This window comes from Hesperophylax consimilis, chromosome 5 (genome assembly GCF_061612785.1).
Source record: "Hesperophylax consimilis isolate HC1 chromosome 5, BYU_Hcon_1.0, whole genome shotgun sequence".
In the NCBI taxonomy this organism is placed as follows: domain Eukaryota; kingdom Metazoa; phylum Arthropoda; class Insecta; order Trichoptera; family Limnephilidae; genus Hesperophylax; species Hesperophylax consimilis.
In genome coordinates, this window is record NC_142840.1 from 10,730,708 (window position 1) to 10,750,179 (window position 19,472).

At 33.7% G+C, this 19,472-nt stretch overlaps 1 protein-coding gene and 1 pseudogene across 2 annotated transcripts; both read right to left on the reverse strand.

Moving 5' to 3' along the window:
* Positions 1-2,997: 2,997 nt before the first annotated feature.
* Positions 2,998-7,619, reverse strand: LOC149423521 (carboxypeptidase Q-like). Its single transcript, XM_089632253.1, has 3 exons — positions 7,402-7,619; positions 5,592-5,721; positions 2,998-4,089 (listed from the first exon to the last, which is right to left on the reverse strand). The coding sequence occupies exons 1-3, from the start codon at positions 7,617-7,619 to the stop codon at positions 2,998-3,000; spliced, it is 1,440 nt and encodes a 479-aa protein (XP_089488379.1).
* A 4,341-nt stretch (positions 7,620-11,960) lies between these two features.
* Positions 11,961-15,677, reverse strand: LOC149423522 (carboxypeptidase Q pseudogene; annotated as a pseudogene). The gene is made up of 3 exons (XR_016302235.1): positions 15,466-15,677; positions 14,085-14,214; positions 11,961-13,052 (listed from the first exon to the last, which is right to left on the reverse strand). The product of XR_016302235.1 is annotated as a carboxypeptidase Q pseudogene (transcript).
* Between the last annotated feature and the right edge of the window lie 3,795 nt (positions 15,678-19,472).

Genomic DNA, 19,472 nt, shown 5'->3' on the forward strand with positions numbered 1-19,472 from the left:
AAACATCGAAATAAAAATTATAGAAACTTAATAAACAATTATAAAGATTACAAAAAATATAAAAAAAATGTTTTAATTTTAGAACAATAAACAAAAGCACAGAGATAAAAGAGAAACAATGAGTTTAAAAAATTAAAATATGTAAAAATTAAAAACTCAATTTCCGTGTGATATGCTCGGAAATATACGTCCCGCTCGTTCCAGGGCGCAACATATACTTCAAGGACGTATTCATATGTCCTACCCGTACCCGATCCTGTTTACGTTTGACGTATTTATACGTCCCGCCCGGTTGACAGGTTAAGTACTTTAGTAAGTACATTACAGTGAGAAGGTAAAAAAAATAGTTTAATTATATGTTGATGAGATGCACAACATAGCATGACAAGAGAAATGGTGCCATTTAATTAAATTTCTAAAACCGAGCATAACAATTTATATGTCAAAATGTTTCCAAATTATTTTAATAATGTACCAGTTGTCCCTATACCTACATCGTTATCTCTACTGGTAATACAGATCATGCAGAATCTCATAAGTAAACCAATAAAATGTTGGATTTGTACCTGGCTTTTGTAAAAATTTTAAATGATCAATTGATTAAAGGCTTATTTCAAAAATTGAAGGAGGATAATACTATAAAACCATGTAATCAATGTAAGAATGGTCATATTTAATTATTACAATTGAGTTCTGATTATATTGTAATTTCTTCGAAATTATTCGAAACAGACTACCAGATTGTACTTCTATGATCTAGAAGTGGGAAATTTAGATCAAATATTTTTGGTTGCCCCTTATCTCATCTTTTTTATGTCTGAACTCGACTCAAATCTTCCATATAATTATGCAATTAGCTATTGAAATAAAATAAAAATATTATATATTCGCCTTCAGTCTCTTCATTATTTGAAATGATGGCCTGGAACACATTTGAAGAGGGAAAGCCAGAAACATTAAAAAACTTTGAATAGTTTTACTGGACGTTATTACGGGAGCAATTACTAATGCATCGTTCAGACGTTTTAGCTAATCAAATCTCTGTTGAATGACACTAGAAAGAATATTCACCAGTGTGAACCCTCATTCGAAGTTTTTTCAAACAATCTTTGTAAATCATACAAATTCAATAAAAGTTGATCAACTAAAACTGAAATATCAAAACGCAGCATAGAATAACTTTCTAAAGATGGTTAACGATAGTTGATAGTTCTGTCCCATCCGGTTTCTTTGGTCCGGTGACTTCTTGTCGCTTGAACGTCAATATTATTTTTTTGAGGAATCTGCCAATTTCGGAATCGGTTCCTGATAACCGGATCCCGGAACTGAAGTGACACCCATTACAGGTATCAACCATGTCATGACAAGTATCAAGGTGACTTTGATGTCACTGAACGTCCGATATTATTTATCTGGGGAACTGGTTATTTTTGTAATCGGTTACAACGGGATAATAAAAATGTGAAACTTTTGAAGTATGACGTTGAATAAATATAAAAAATATATTTATAAAGATATAAGCAGAGATTCCGGTGGAACCGGCTCCAGGACAAATGTAATGTGATAAAGTACATTCACATTACCGAACATCTAACATAAACCGATATAAGTGGTCTTCTATAGTGATTATATCTTTGGTGTCAAATGAGATCCCTGAGGCGTATGTGTCGTAAAACCATGTATGATCGTGTGAGGAATCGCAAAGAGCGCAAGGCTGATTTAAGCGTAATGAGTAAGATTAAGAAAGGGATGCTTAGATGGTTTGGGCATGTAGAGCGAATGGGCAAAGAAAGGAGTGTAAGGAGGATATATGATGCAAATGCGAATGGTAGCAGAAGTCGGGGACGCCCGAGGAAGACATGACACAATCAAGTGAATCAGATACTTGAGTCGGGCCAAGTCAAGAGTCAGAATAATAGAAGAGTTTGTATGTCGATGTATGAATGTGAATGAGGCAAGGAGTGTATGCCAAGACAGAGTTGTTTGGCGCTCCGTGCTCTCTGCCTACCTCTGCGGCGAAATCGCGTGATGGTTAGTTAGTTATCTTTGGTAGTTTACACACTCGTCGTGACTTGTCATTCGAAAACTGGCATTGTTTGAATTTGAAATAAGTGAATTTTATTTACTATATACGTACCCATAAGAATTTACTTTAGTAATCTCATATCCATCTTTTTATCATTTAAATGTTGTAATACTTACGGGATCTTATTTTTTCCTTTGTTATATATAACATGATACTTATATTCTGTCCGTTGCTGTTTTACACGCTCTTTCTTACATACACAATTCTCTCTTCCCATATTATAGTTTGTGTCTTTTACTTTTAGTTATCTGGAAGCCGAATGGCATTGATGATTCAAATAAATTGTTCTTCTCGTAGAGTGAACAGAAAATACATGGGCTCTTATGCTAGTTCTGCAATAAGGGGGCGACTACTCTTCAATTATCGCTTTTAGGGTTTTTTTCACAAAATATGAACATTTTTAAAGAAATTAACTGTATTTATCCCTTTTTATTTTATTTTATTTTATTTTATTTATTAGCGTTATAAACAGTCTTTATACATACATATATGACAGTGATCAGAGTAGTTATGTCATTGACCAATAAAATAACGACGAAACAAACCATAACAGAAAAATACATAACAACATACCTAATACAAACAATTCTGATAAAGTACATCAATTATCAAAAATGTGTTAATCAATTGAAATATTTAAAAAAAAATAAATGAAAAATTTGTTTTGCTTGTAGGTAGTTTGGTCTTCATTCATTTTAATCGGGAAAGGGGAAATTAAATAATTCAACCTATGGAAAGTGAAATAAAAAACAATTATCAATATTTTATTTAAAATATATTTTGATTAAAAATAACATTTATTTGTACTTGACAATGGGGCAATAGCGGCAAAAGTATTCATATCCACATTTCTTGAGAAAGCGTTAAATGTCTCTTCTGATCATTATTAAAAAAGAGGATGTTATTTACATTTATGTCCTTGGTACATCCGCGGTCATGTCAGCTACGATGTATGAGAAAGCTGTCCAGAAAGCTGCGCATCTGTCTAGTACATCTGGTTCAATAACATTAATAGTATCTCCGGACGAATGATGGTACCAAAAGTACTTTTCATTGGCGTTGTAGAGACCACCTCCGGGAATGTCTTGGTCAGTCCACACGCTTATATCTGGTCCAGGTTCTTCTAATGCCATCTCGGTTGTATTTATTTCTAAGAATAATTTCAAAATTTCCCTCATCATGCATTCCCCTGTTTTACTTCCTTGATAAGTTAAACCTCTTGGACTGAAGGTTCCAAAATCCGACTCCATAACAAAGTTTAATTTGTCATTATCCGATCGGTGTTCCTTTTCATAGGCTATAGCTCCGATAATTCCCTGCTCTTCCGCGGTCCACAGAATTGTCCTCAATGTTCTTTGAGGTTGAAGATTAAGTTTCGTCAGGACCACCGGAGCCACCCAAGATATAAACGCACCGCCTCCATCATCCATAGCACCATCTCCTACATCCCAACTATCCAAGTGTCCAGAAATCACAACTATTTTGTCTGGTGAGCTAGAACCCTTCAAGTCGATTATAGTATTTCTCGATACCTTGGTGTCCAAAGTCGCGGACATAACAATATTTATGGTAACATTAACACCACTATTTTGCATTCTTAACAGTTGGTCAGCATCTTCCATGGTGATAGCAGCAACTGGAATTTTATTAACATTTTCAGCATACCCTTGTGTTCCAGTGTGCGGAGTAGCTAATGAAAAAGGTGTCACCGACCTAACAAGAGCAGCTACGGCTCCTTTCCTTGCTGCCGCCGATGCTCCATTACCTCTGTACTGTACAGTTTCTCCATAGTTTACGAATGGTACTGCATAGACGACTATTTTACCAGTGACTTTATCATTTGAAAGCGCGTTAAGCTCGTCAAAACTTTGAACCACGATAACTTGTGCTGTGATGCCTTCTTGGGGAGTTCCCACACTGTTTCCGAAGCCGAGCATTGGTAAGCTTTTGAATCGGGGTTCTATCAGCGTTGCGCTTTCTTGACCTCGGACCCAATGAGGCACCTGGAATAAAAAATACGGTTGATTATTAAAAAAATGGTAAGGAATTAAGTAATTTACAGACGAACAAAAATGGCAGTAAATGGCGAATGGCATAAACTCTGTTCCTCATTTTGTTTCAAGTGCTGACACAAGTGAAGGGGTTAAGTGAGTGAAAAATTGTTAGATTCTCGCACATAGCCAATATCTTAATACAATACTGAAACCAAATAATAATGAAACCTTCTTCAATATTTAACATTTAACTCCATGCTTTATAGCCCTCTTTTGCACGGTCAAGGGTTTTTACAGGTATTTTGGGGTTCTAGACCGCTTGCTTCTTGTTTTGATTTCAATGGTTAGGCTAATGAAAATGGATGGATACTTGTAAATTACTGACGTCGTTATGAAGTACTGATACTAAATATATATTAAACATAACTTAATTCAAAAACATATTTATAACTCCAATTCTGAAATCGGGAGAGGCTGACATGACCAACTCCAGCAATTACCTCCAATATCCTTAGCAAATATAACTGGCGAATATGCACTGCAAAGCAAATAATAGAATTCTACAAGAAACGTAAAACTACCGTGTACAGGTTCTTCTTAAACCTAAGTAAAGCCTTCGACAGGGTCTGTCATAAAAAATTATAGGTTAAATTGAAAATTTATGGAATATACCTACTATATATATAAACATACTATCCCGATAGCATTCCCAGCAGGAAAATGTTGTATGGTGGGCAAGTAATTACTCTAGGAGTAAGGCAAGGAGGGTGTATGTCCCCCATCCTGTTTAATGTACACATGGACGAGTTTTCAAGTCGCATGGACATCATAGCGGGCTGTCGTATTAACAATGTATGCGTAAACCATATAAGCTACGCGGACGACATGATCTTTCTAGCTCCGTCGATCAAGGGATTAAGATTTCTGCTAAATATTTGTGAAGAATATGGAAAACAGCGTAATATGATGTACAACCCGAAGAAGACCGAATTGATTGCGTTCCACCACGGAAAAAATCCAGATACAAGTAAGATGCTCCCCGTACACCTAACGAGGCAAGAATAAATACATGTTCAATTGTAAAATACTAGGGAGACATTATTAATCAAGACCTATCGGACGATGGCGATATTGAATGACAAAGAAAAAGCCTAGGCATAATGTCAAATATGATTTTCCGCAGATTTTGCAAATGCGGCAACACCGTTTAACGCATTCTGTACAGGCCTGTATACTGTCACTGGAGCCAGGATGCGGCTAATGGACTCCGCCAACACGGTGGTGACCGCAGCCTACCAGCACCAAGCGCCACTCTTGAGTGAGCGCTGGGCCCAAGCTCTCTCAAGACCACGCCCTGCATAGTTGTCCTTTAATTTAGTCCTCTTCATATAGTCTTGCATTTTTTCTATATTTAATCTACAAAAAATATGTATATCTATATGGGACGTGTGGGATTGCACTAACTTCCCCACATCCTGGAATAAAAAATTATTATTAATTTCGTTATTTACCTCCACATCTTCAGTGTGAACGTCATTCAAACCATTAGTTTTCGACGCAGCCACCATGTAATCTATGGCATCTTCTAAACTCTGTGAACCCGAGAGTCGATGGCCAAATATATCCACGAAAGTCGCCAAACTGAAAAGATATTTTAAAATTATTTGGTGTGCCTATTTGATTTTGTTTTTCTTTTTTAAACTAGTGAGGTTTCAAAGTCTAAATTATCACAATAAAGTGATCTAAAAAGAGACAGAATTTCCACTTTCAGTGAGCAGATTTTCTTCTTCCAAAAATATATGGAATCAGCCTCATTTTCAAAATTCGATGTGGTAGGTAGGTACATATTAGATATCAAAATGTTTAAAGACATCTAAAAATCGTGGGTAATACGAGAAAAAGCTATTTGGCAACTACATACATAAAAATTTGGACGACATGTCAAAATTATATTTATTTAATTTTTTTTTTTTTTTTTTAATATTGATTACATTTTATGTTTTTGACTGTCCAACAAGGAAGGATTCCCGTTTTAGGACAGTCAAATTTACAGGTTTCATGTTATCCTAGACGAATACAGGATTTAAGACTAGATAAAATAAGTATGTTAAAACGAAGATACATAAAAGATACATAAAAAGATACAAATTAATTCATTAATATTTCTCAAAAGGCAAGAACTCATCGAATACATTTTCTGATTAAAAACGTTTTAAATATTTTAAGACAATAAAGTATTAAAAAGTTAATTGACGGCCTCCGTGGTCGAAGGGTAAGCTCTCGACTAGCAAGCCGGAGGTCGCGAGTTCAAATCCCGGCGGGCGTAGGTAAATTAGAATTGATTATTTTACATTTTTTCACAATTTACTCCTTAAAATATATATATTGTTCCATGATGTGGAAGATACTCTCAGTATCGCCCTGGTGAAAGACCACGATTCAGAATTGAAACGTTGCTTGAAATGGTTTTGGCCGTATTTGGTTACCAGATCTGATTAGTCAAGTACATCTTAACCTTCCTCCTCTAAATCTCATTCCCCTCCCCACTACCTTCTGCCGCAAAACATACCCCAATTGGGGGTGCATATACTCACTGACTCCAGACGGTTGGGAGCAGTTGGGACTCTTGTGCGGTTTCACTTTTTTTTTTTTAAATTTGAAATTCTATGAAGCATCAAATGTTTCATAATTAGAAATAACGAACAGATCTTTTAAAGAAATGCAAAAAATATTCAAATTATTCACACAATAAAATAGAAAAAAATTTACATGGCTGAGCACCGAAAATTTGGCCATGAGGCATGTACCTGCGTCGTTTGGAACCGTATTAATGTTGTGTGAATATTCGATAGGTTTTTAGCTGCATGTGATGTGCGTTCCGTTATTCGCGCATGAGGGCCACAACGCTCTCTTCCTATTGGTGTTTATTTACTATGATGTCACAGTGCGCAGCGCGTTTTTATTTGCACGAGAAAATTCTACAAAAATATTGTAATCAAAGTGAGTCTTGTTCGCCGTTGTTTTTCTTTGGGAGTTAGTTCACTGTACAACTGCTCATGAGTTTTTTTATTATACCCAAGAAATTATCCACCAAAAATAAAATGACAAGTTATGAATAGGTTGACATTTTGACCAAATTATTGAAATGGAAAACACTTCCAAGAACTTAACCATTAAAAAATAAAATGACATGTTATGAACAGGTTGAAATTTTGACAAAATTATCAAAACGGAATACACATAGTTTTTATCTTAAAAGATATAAAGCAATCAAAATATGTGAAGATGTTTTATAAAAAAATATATATGCATTATACTCACAGGTTCCAAGTCTGTCCTTTGAAAGGCCCCTTTGTAAAATAATCAATAATTTGATTAGTCACATTTGCATACGAGGCAATGTCGTCCAACACATCCCGTGGAAGATTGCATTCCTCTGCTTTTCCTAGTTCGACATTTAGTACCCTAGCATGTGTGTTATGTTGACCAAACAAAACAAGTGACAGAATGACACTCACTAATATGCGATGGTTACGCATTTTGAAACATTTAGCAATGGAACCAACTCGTCTAGACCTACAATCACGTATATTTCAAACACCGTTTTTTTATGATCTTTTATAGGTACGTTTAAGTCCACCAATCTGAATGCACAGGAAGACTGGAAATTATTTATCATATACTTATTTACTTTCCTATTAATATTGATAATAATTACATAAACAACTTTTCATAACTAATACGTATTTTAGTCGGCTTACAAAAATGTGACAAGAGGCAGAAGCCGTGAAACGTTTTCTAAAGAAATCGAAATGATCCTTTTTAAAAAACAGTAGGACGTAATAGAGTAATTATTACCAAAGAGGATAATATTTACATTTATGTCCTTGGTACATCCGCGGCCATGTCAGCTACTATGTATGAGAACTCAATGTCTAGAAAGTCTAGTACATCTGGTCAATAACATTAATTGTATGCCCGACGAATGATGGTACCAACAGTACTTTTCTTTGGGATTGAACACCTCCCGGAATGTCTTTGTCAGTCCAAACGCTTACGTCTGGTCCAGGTTCTTCTAATCTCGGTTGTATTTATTTCTTATTTCAAAATTTCAAAATTTCTCTCATCATGCATTCTCCTGTTTAATTCCTTTATATGTTAAAACTCTTGGACTGAAGGTTCCTCCATCCGACTCCATAACAATGTTTAATTTGTCACTATCCGATCGGTGTTCCTTTTCATAGGCTATAGCTCCGATAATTCCCTGTTCCTTTGCGGTCCACAGAATTGTCCTCAATGTTCTTTGAGGTTAAAGGTCGAGTTTTTTCAGTACCACTGGAGCCACCCAGGATATAAATACACCGCCTCCATCACCCACTGCACCATGTCCCACATCCCAACTATCCAATTGTCCAGAAATCACATTTTGGATTTCAAAAACAAATGTTAAATTATGTCACTTAAACAATAATTATTATGATCTGTGCGTGCAAAATTAAAATATTTTTGAATTGATTAGGAGCAAGACAATGGCAACCTTTACAGCCGATTGGAAATGAATATTTTACTAAACACAGTTTAGTCACAATAGAATAAAAACTAAGTTAACCGAGAATTATTTTTTATTGAATCGCAGCAGCGAATGAAGATAATAAGAAGAGGTTAAAGTTAAAGCCAAATTATGACTTTTTTTATTTTATTTTTTTATGTGACACCTCACAAGAGCGTCCCTGCCTGTGCAGTGTACAGACAGGGGAACTATGTCACCACCCGGTTGAGCGGCGTTGTGAGGCGGAATAAGGTAGGTGCTGTAGGAAGGGATTTGTTAATGCGGGCCTTGAAGAGGCTCGGATTATAGGAGGGAGGAAAAGCAGATGCCGGTAGCTCGTTCCACATACGAGCCGACTTACACAAAAACGAGTCGTAAAAACGGCCCGTTCTCATGAAGCCAACGTCAACCGTGAACGGGTGTTCAGCTCGTGTCCGTCGAGTTTCGCGCACGTGCACCGGTGCATCAGGAATAAATGCTGCTAGCTCCTTGGATCAGGCTCCATTGAAATACCTGTAGAACAGACACAGCATGCCTACATTGCGTCTATGCATTAGAGAAGGCAATCGGTCTGTTAACAACGGATTGTCAATCAGACGGATCGCTCTCCTTTGCACAGATTCAAGCAGGTTTATTACTTATACAATCCTGAAAATTTCGGCCTCACTTCGACTTCACTACGACTTGTTCAAGATACCACCCGGCAGAACAGATTAGTAGAATTTTTTTATTTACATTTTGTTACAGAAATAAATAATTATATAGAAATTTGAATGCCACTCTTCCATAGAAGTGTGTGCTAGACGAGTGCCCAGTTCATTATTGTAGTTATTTATAAGTAGGTAATCAATAATATAAAAGGTATACATTACAGTGAGAAAGTAAAAAATAGTTCAATTATATGTTGATTAAATTCTTTAGCACAACATAGCATGACAAGAGAAAAGGAGCTATTTTATTAAATTTCTAAAAGAGCAGAAAGGTACATTAAATAACTATTTAAGTAAGTAGCCTTGACACTTTTTTAATATACCTATCTTCCCAAATGTTAAGAATGTTAAAATGAGACATCTTGTCGATTGATTAATATTTCGCACAGTAATTTAAATTATTAAACATAATGGTATTGTACATAATAGGTAAGAAAACCCCATTTTCCAAACAGGAAGCCAGAAAGCCCATAAATAAGATAAAAATATAATGAAAATTAGTAAATTAATATTCGGCGTTTTTGTGGAAAATCTCCTTACGGGTTCTGTTGTAAGTTGACCAACCAAAATATCGCTGATGATAATATATAAATTACCGAGACTAACAATTTATATTTCAAGATGTTTCAAATTTTTTTAATAATCTTCCAGTTATCCCTATACAAACATAATTATCTCTATTGGTAATATAAAACTCGCTGAATCCTATAAGTAAACCAATAAAATGTTGGATTTGTTCCGTACCTGGCTTTTGTAAAAAACTTAAATGATTAATGATTAATCAATTGATTAAAGGCTTATTTCAAAACGTGAAGGAAGATAATATTATAAAACCGTGTTATTAATGTAAGAAAAAACATATTTATTTTATACCTTGAAATTTTAAATGTCTGTTTGTACTGCATCATACTGACTGTTGTGTTCTTCTTTATGTGTAACATATATATGGTGTTCTATACATATACATTCCACATATATACATATATGTGAAATGTATATGTATAGCATCAATAAAAACTGCTTGTGGATGTATTATTTTAATGAAAAATGCTATTTCTAATTGTCAAGTCTCTGACAGCCCTGAACTGTGTACTTATAATCCAATGTTTCATATTACTGTAAAAGCCTTTTATGGCGTTTAATAAATAAATAAATAAATAAATAAATACCTATTAATAATAATAATAATAAGTGTTTTATTATCTTTTTTTTGTGTAACAAATAGATATAATGATATCCTCACTGGGATCTCCCGCGCTGAGGATTTCATTTACATATTATTAGAGATTATTTAATTATAAGAAAATTAATATAACATCAAAATTACAAATAAATTTAATTATGATCAAAAATCATGCAATATAATTTTTTTTTTAATAATTTTAAAATAAGTAAGATGTTTTTTGATTTTTATTTCAGATTTAAATGTTTAAGTGTTGAGGTTTTTGAGTGTGAGTGGTATTTTGATGTAGAGTTTAATACTATGATATAAGAAGCTTTTTTGCCCAAAAGTTGTATTAGTAATTATTTGTTTTTTTATTTTTTTTTATTTTATTTTTTTTTTATTTGTTGGATAAGTTTTTGACCTTTAAGTTAATTTTTTGACTTTTTAAGTTAATTATTTGTTGGATAAGTTTTTGACCATGAGATCTAGTGTTTCTATTGTACATGTTTGTTGTTATTTCTTGTGTTTTGTACTTATGAATGTAAATGAGTATAGTTTTAGAATATAGTTGTTCAATTGACATGATGTTAAGATTGGTGAAGATTTCGTTAGTGCTAGTTCTTACAGGAACTTTCAGTATAATTTTCATATGGCTTTTTGAGATTTAATTAGTGGATTTAGTTTGTTTTTAATTGAGTTCTGATTATGTGGTTCTGATTATGTCCTCGCATTATACGAAAGAGAATTGAACGTTGGTTGCTCCAATTAAAATTCCCGAGCTTGACTCCCCAGATTGTACTTACTTTGATTTAGAAGTGGGAAATTTAGATCAAATACTTTTGGTTGCCCTTCATCTCATCTTCTCTGAAGTCTGAACTCGACTCAAATCTTCCATATATTAAATTTGAAATAGGTGTATTTTATTTATTATATACCTAGCCATAAAAATTTACTTTGGTTCCTCATCTTTTTCCATATTTGTTAATCATTTTAATGTTGTAATACTTACACGGAATTTTATTTTTTGCTTTGTTATTTACACATGATCTTACTTCTATAATCTGTTCGTTTTACAGGCTGGAAAGGACTCTTTCTTAAATACGCAATTTTCACTTCCCGTGTTATAGTTTATGTCTTATACTTTCAGTTTTGTGAAAGCCAAACGGCATTAATGATTCAGGGTTTTGTTCATAAAATATGAGCATTTTAAAAGGTAAATAAATTAACTCTATCTATCTATTTGTTATGTTTTGATTGTAGGTTGTTTGGTCTTCATTCATATTAAGCGGGAAATAGGAAATAAAATAATTCAACTGATGGAAAGTGAAATAAAAATAACATTTATTTGTACTTGACAATGAGGCAATAGCGGCTAAACCATTAACATCCTCATTTTCTTGAGAAAGTGTTAAATGTCTCTTCTGATAATTATTACCAAAGAGGGTGTTATTTACATTTATGTCCTTGGTACATCCGCGGCCATGTCAGCTACAATGTATGAGAAAGCTGTCCAGAAAGCTGCGCATCTGTCTAGTACATCTGGTTCAATAACATTAATAGTATCTCCGGAAGAATGATGGTACCAAAAGTACTTTTCATTGGCGTTGTAGAGGCCACCTCCCGGAATGTCTTGGTCAGTCCAAACACTAATATCTGGTCCAGGGCCTCCTAATTCCATCTCGGTTGTATTTATTTCTGAGAATAGTTTCAAAATTGCTCTCATCATGCATTCTCCTATTTTATTTCCTTTATATATTAAACCCTTTGGACTGAAGGTTCCTCCATCCGATTCCATAACAAAATTTAATTTGTCGTTATCCGCTCTGTGTTCCTTTTCATAGGCCTTAGCTCCAATAAGCCCCTGCTCTTCTGCAGTCCAAAGAATTGTCCTCAATGTTCTTTGAGGTTGAAGGTCGAGTTTCTTCAATACCACTGGAGCGACCCAAGATATAAACGCACCTCCTCCATCATCCATAGCACCATCTCCTACATCCCAACTATCCAAGTGTCCGGAAATCACCACTATTTTTTCAGGTGAGCTAGATCCCTTCAAATCGATTATAGTGTTTCTCGATACTTTGGTGTCCGAAGTCGCGGACATGATAATATTTATTGTTACATTTACACCATAATTTTGCATTCTTAACATTTGGTCAGCATCTTCCATGGTTATAGCTGCAACTGGAATTCTTTTAACATTTTCAGCATACGTTTGTGATCCAGTGTGGGGAGTAGCTAATGAAAATGGTGTCACTGACCTAACAAGAGCAGCTACGCCTCCTTTCCTCGCTGCCGCAGATGCTCCATTACCTCTGTATTGTACAGTTTCTCCATAGTTTACGAATGGTACTGCATAGACGACTATTTTACCAGTGACTTTATCATTTGAAAGCGCATTAAGCTCGTCAAAACTTTGGACGACGATAGTTTGTGCTGTGATGCCTTCTGGGGGAGTTCCCACACTGCTTCCGAGGCCGAGCATTGGTAAGTTTTTGAGTCGGGGTTCTATCAGCGTTGCGCTTTCTTGACCTCGAACCCAGTGAGGAATCTGAAAAATGAATTTTGTTAATTAGAATGAATAATAAAACAAAAGATGTTTGCTCACTTCCAATAAAAACTCTTTTCTTTTACATTTGTTTGCTTCTTGGGATAAACAAATACAGGTGAGGTAAGGACTTGTTGGGTAGCCCGATAAATACAATGGAATCCTTTCGAATACAATCAGAAGAACAAAAATATTGCAAGTGGAAGTTTTTTTCAATAGCAAATGGCATGAATCCTTCTCCTCGCTATTTATACATCAACTCCACGCTGGAGGCCCTGACTTAAATTTCCCTCGTAAACTGTGCCATCTTTGGGAGGCTCTGAGAATATTATGGATCTTGAAGAGACTCGTGTTATAGGAGGGAGGAAACACCGCTGTCAAACTCTATAATTTTCACGCATTCAAAGCCAAATTGGTTCCGAGCTTTTTAGTTAGTGAAAATAACGAGTAATCGTAATATATTTGTATTCATAATACATTTATATTTATTTTTTATTACTCGTATATGCATTTCAATGATGAAGTGGAAGTGATATGAATTTAACAAGTGTATTATACTTATGCTTTATTTTTTAAATATATTTTAAAGTTAGTGATATACCAACTTAAGATGTGTAGTGTACTTATGTTTTTTTTAAATATTATATTGTTGTTTTCAATTTAATTTAAAATCGTTTGCAACAAACAATAAATAACCAATTGTAGATGAACATGAACTTGTACAAATGATTAGCGGGCGTTTGACGTGTTTAGCTACTTAACTGTTCACTGCTATTTTATTGGAGTATCCTGCATTGAAATACCAGTAGAACATGGACGGAATTACCGTCTGATGCATGTAATATTTTCGTTAATAGGGAATCATCCAACACAGAGTCAAGGTTTTTTCCAGGTATTTTGTGGCCTGCGATGCATCTTGTATTGATTCTAGTGGTTAGATGAATGAATATGGATAGATATTCGAAATTAACTGACATCTTAATGCAATACTGACACTAAATAATAATAAAACTTTCTTAAATATTTAACATTTACCTCCACATCTTCAGTATGAACGTCATTCAAACCATTAGCTTTCGACGCAGCCACCATGTAATCTATAGCATCTTCTAAAGTCTGTGAACCCGAGAGACGATGGCCAAATATGTCCACGAAAGTTGTCAAACTGAAAGAAATTTTGAAATAATGAAATTTGATATGCTTACTTGGTTTCGTACTCGAGGGGATTCGAGAGGTAATGTAGTTTATGTGTTTACCACTGTGTGAGTTGAATGTATTTAATACATATTACGAATGTGAAAATTAATAAGTTTGACCTAAGTTTAAATCACTCTCTCATCTTTCGTTAATCCATTATTTCCTCCAAGCTTTTATCTATCTATTTAAACCAGTGGTCGTTCGTGGTCTAAATCATCCCATTAAAGTGATTTAAAACACGAAAGAATTTCGTTTTTTTTTCCTCCTCGAATATATGGAGTCACGTCATTTAAAAATTTAATGTTAAGAGGTGGGTATTAGATAAAATATTATTTAATGTTGAGAGGTAGGTATTAGATATAATATTATTTAATGTTGAGAGGTAGGTATTAGATATAATATTATTTTAAGACCGCTACAACTATTTGAGTATTAGAATAAAAACATTAGTTTATATTTGTTAAGTGATTTATTTGACCATAATAATAAACAAACAGGTGAAAAACATACACTTTTCACAAGGTAAGAACTGGTAATATGAATTTTCTGATTAAAAACCTTCATGAAGGTTGAAAATAGTCAATTATAATAGCATCTAACGAAGAAATAACTGCTTCCAAATTAGAAATAGGAGAAATTTAAATATTAATAGCATCCACAAAAAAAAATACAAAAAAAACACAAAAAAAAGAAGCAGGTTTTTTTTAATACACCCAATGAAGTTAACAATCCCTAAATAGTATAAAATAAAGTCACTATTCACGTCTGTCTGTTTGTGCGCTTAATTCTTCTAAACTACGCAACGGATTTTGATAAAGTTTTCATTATTATTTAGAAAAAAAAATTCGGAAGGTTTACATATACGATTCATGCATATTATTTTAATAAAAAGTAGAAAAAAATCGATGTTTTATAATCAAGTTGTAAAAATATATTTTCGGGCACTACATTGGTAACGCTGGCTAAACCTCATGAGATGCATCAAAATAATGTACTAAGGAATTGTATATTTTGAAAAGCCTACGGCAAAGTCCGCTATGATAAATGTCTATCTTCTAAGGATAACCCCAGTATTACCGGGTACACGTCAGCTAGTCCGAAATAAAATGACAAGTATTGAAGACAAGTACTTCGTAAACCATTGAAACCTAACATATTTAGTTTTCACGTATCTTAAAAGATAGAAGGCAATTAAAATATTTACAGATTTGATACTCACAGGTTCCATGTCTGCCCCTTGAAAGGCCCCTTTGTAAAATAATCAATAATTTGATTAGTTACATTTGCATACGAGGCTATGTTGTCCAACACGTCTTGTGGAAGATTGCATTCATCTGCTTTTCCAAAATCTTGTAACGTAGCCTGTGTGCTAGATTGGCCAAATAAAACTAGCGTCAGAGTGACACTCACTAATAAGCGATGGATAAGCATTTTGAAACATTTACCAACGGAACCAACTCGTCTAGAACAACTATCACATAGATTGTAAGCACCGATGTTTATGTTTTTATACAGATAATACGTTTAAGTCCATCAATCTTAACATACAGGCAGACTGGAAATTTATTATCTTATTTGGTACCCGACATTTTATTAATCAACAAATACAAAAAAAGAATTTCAGTACCATTAGACATTAGTGTTTTTAGCTTTATAAATATACTTAACAAAATACATGGTTTTAAAAATAAATATAATAATATATCAGCTTTGAAAGACTGTTTCTTTTGTATTTGTGAAAATTCTTGTAATTATTTACGCCTATTAAGGCTTTTACATACATATATATATATAACAATATTTAAGAAATTATACTCATAAATTGTGCAGGAAATGACTGTTTAAAATACATAAAATATATGAAAAAAATATTGTTGAATTTGATCCACACAGTATGTAGGTACAAAATATTTAATCGGAAATGATTCTACGATCAGATAATTTTATTAAATTTAATGAACAAAGTGCATTATCGTAATTTAGGTTTTCTCTAGGAATGCCCATTTTAAAATTTACATATTTAACTTTATCAAGCATTTTTTTATTATTTCAAAATGCTTGATAAAGTTAAATTTAGTGTCAATCCAAATACCTAAGTCATTAATTTCCGAGACAGATACTAACGACATATTGTTGATGGAATAATCAAAAAATATTGGATTGTTTATTCGATAAAACCTCATAATTTGACATTTGTTTACTTTAAATTGCAAGCTGTTATCACGACACCATATAATAAATTTTGAAAAGTTATTTGACAATAAATGGCAATCGTCAATGTTTCTGATAGCTTTGAATAATTTTAGGTCGTCTGCAAACATTAATACTTGAACATCATTGAAAATATACAAAACATCATTAAACAATAATAAAAACAGGATTGGACCTAAATGTCACCCCTGGGGAACACCACTCGTAGCAGTGAATTTGTATGAAAATGTACCATCAATTTTAACAGCCAGTAATCTGTTGGTCAAGTAACTATTAAACCACCTATATAGTGAACCAGCAATACCGAATTTATGGAGTTTATTCAGCAATAACTCATGATTGACTTTATCGAACGCCTTTCTAAAATCGGTATAAATAGAGTCAACTTGACATTTACTAGATATGGAATCAGATATATAGTTTTGATAGGAAATAGGATAGTAAGGATAGATTTTCCAGTAGAAGAACCATGTTGTTTAGGTGAAATGACGTGGTTTAATCGAATGATAATTTTTTTAATAAGAATTTTTTCGAAAACTTTAGGAATTGTTGATAAAAGGCACACCGGTCTGTAATTAATCACATAGTGTTTATCACCTTTTTTAAAATAGGCGTAAGAAAGCTGAATTTCCATTTAGTAGGAAAACATCGTGTTCGTAAAGACTCATTAAACAGCAAATATAAAGGATACTCCAGATTGGTAGCACAATTATTCAAAAATACAGTAGGTATTTTATCTGGTCCACCACTTTAGCTTTGATCTAGTAATTTTAGTTCAGTCAATATATCATTATATTCTATGTGGATAAAAGATAAATTTGTTTAAGTCAATTTTTTATAATAAAAAAAGTAAATAAATAGATAGTAAGAGTAGGAGATTTTCAAATATTGTCAGGTTATTCGTAACCCGGGAATGTTTGTCTTTATTTTTAAAAATTAAATAAAAATTAAAAACATCATTGGTTAATAAGAGTACACCACAGTTTTGTCTGGTACCTAATAGATTTTCAAAAAACCTTATTTAGTCGTTGATAGTTGTATAGTAGAAATCACTTTACTCAAAGCAAAAACTAAAACTAAATAAACGTACAAAAACAGCAATAACGTAAAAGGCACACAACTTATTATAATTTTAATGGCCTCCGTGGTCAGCCAGAGGTCGCGGGTTCAAATCCCGGAGTGCGCAGATAAATTTTATTAGAATAATATGTGTTATTTCGCAATTTAGTCATTTAAAATAGTATATATTGTTTGCGGCACGTTCCGTTTCAGTATTGCCTTGGTGTAAGACCACCATTCAGAATTGGAACGTTGCTTGAAATGGCTTTGGCCGTGTTTGGTGACCAGATTTTCTCTTCCCCACCTTCCTATTCCCTATCTCCTTCCTCTCCCCCTAACCTTCAGTCTCACAACATATCCCGATTGGGGATGCCATGTTCTCACTGGCTCCATGCGATTGGGGGCAGCTGGGAGTCTTGTGCGGTTTCAAATTAAAAAATAAAATTAAAGTTATGTTTAATGGGTAAAAAAATTCAATACTATTTTTGGTGTGAGTTTGCGTATTTGTCAAGGTTAGGAAAGAAAAATATACCTTATTTTCGAATAAATATGATGGAAATTATAAAAAAATACTTGACATAATGTAGTTTCAGTACAACATTTGAAACAGTCGAACGCACAAAATGCGCGCGCAGGGCGGTCCGAGGTACAACTTGAAATGTTAGTGTTGCTAGCGCATAATAATTATCCCAAGTTATGGAGTATTTTGAAACGATTTAGGGAATATTTTAAATAAATTTAAATACAATCTTTATTTTCTCACGGCGCGGCGCCTTTTCAAGATGCGCGCCGGGTTTTTTTGCACATTTTTGTAAGTATGCAGATCAAAAGGTTTTAAAGTATTTGTGGTTATCGTGGTGTATAAATGAAATATCTCTCCAACTCAGGTATAGTGTTTATTGATAAGTTGAAAGCTGATTTACAATCACAATATTTTACGTTTATTTATGCACAAATACTATGGAATGTTCGCGAAACTAGGTCGTAGTACTCGTAGGTAGCAGTTGTTGACGATAGTAAATACTGAATACTAATAATATGCTCGCTGCGTCGGGCTTATTTATATTGTTCGGCCGGTGGCAACAGCAGGTAGTTAAATGGCAACTAAATCGAGGCCACTCGATCGGTCTGGCCCTTTCTCGAAGTTTCGGCGGCGTGGCAATTATGCCTAGGCGGTAGACTCGAACCTTCTGGCGAGTTCTCGTAATGTGAAAGACCAACTTGCGATATTATTGTCGTCGTTAGACAAGTAGGTGCTTGTAGTACGTAGGTTGTTCTGTTTTGATTTCGACTGCGAGTACGTACCTTAGTAGAAAGTAGCAAGTACGTACCTAAGTAGCGTCAAGCTGCTTATTATTACTGAATTAATCTGGATTCTTCTGCTACATATTATTAATAATATTCCAGTTAACCCTATACATCATTATCTCTATTGATATTCAGAACACGATGAATCCCGTAAGTAAACCAATAAAATCTTGGATATTTATATGCTTGGCTTTTGTGTAAAACTTGTAAAAAAAGGCAGCCATCACATTAACCAAATGATTAAAAGATTTTTAAATATTGAAGACAATATTATGATGATGTGATCGCAGATGTGACCGTTTCCTTTTCTGATTTTTCTGTTTCAGATTTGCGTTTAAAAATCACTAATATTGTCTTCAATATTTAAAAATATTATAATTTGAGGTTTTACTCAATAAGTTATTCCGAAAAATAATAATTCATTTTCTAGACTTGCAGAAAAAGTCAATAGATGTCGCACATTAAAAATAAAAACAATAAGATAGGTTTATCTATAAGACGCTGTCTAGGATTGCATTTAGTTCGGGTTGAATCTTGCGAATAAAGATAGTTGCCAATAAAAATGTGCGGTGAAAAAATGAAGACAACGTTGGTAGTTCTTATTCGAAGTATGATACAGTTAAAAGTGACCGATAAGGATAGGGTCCC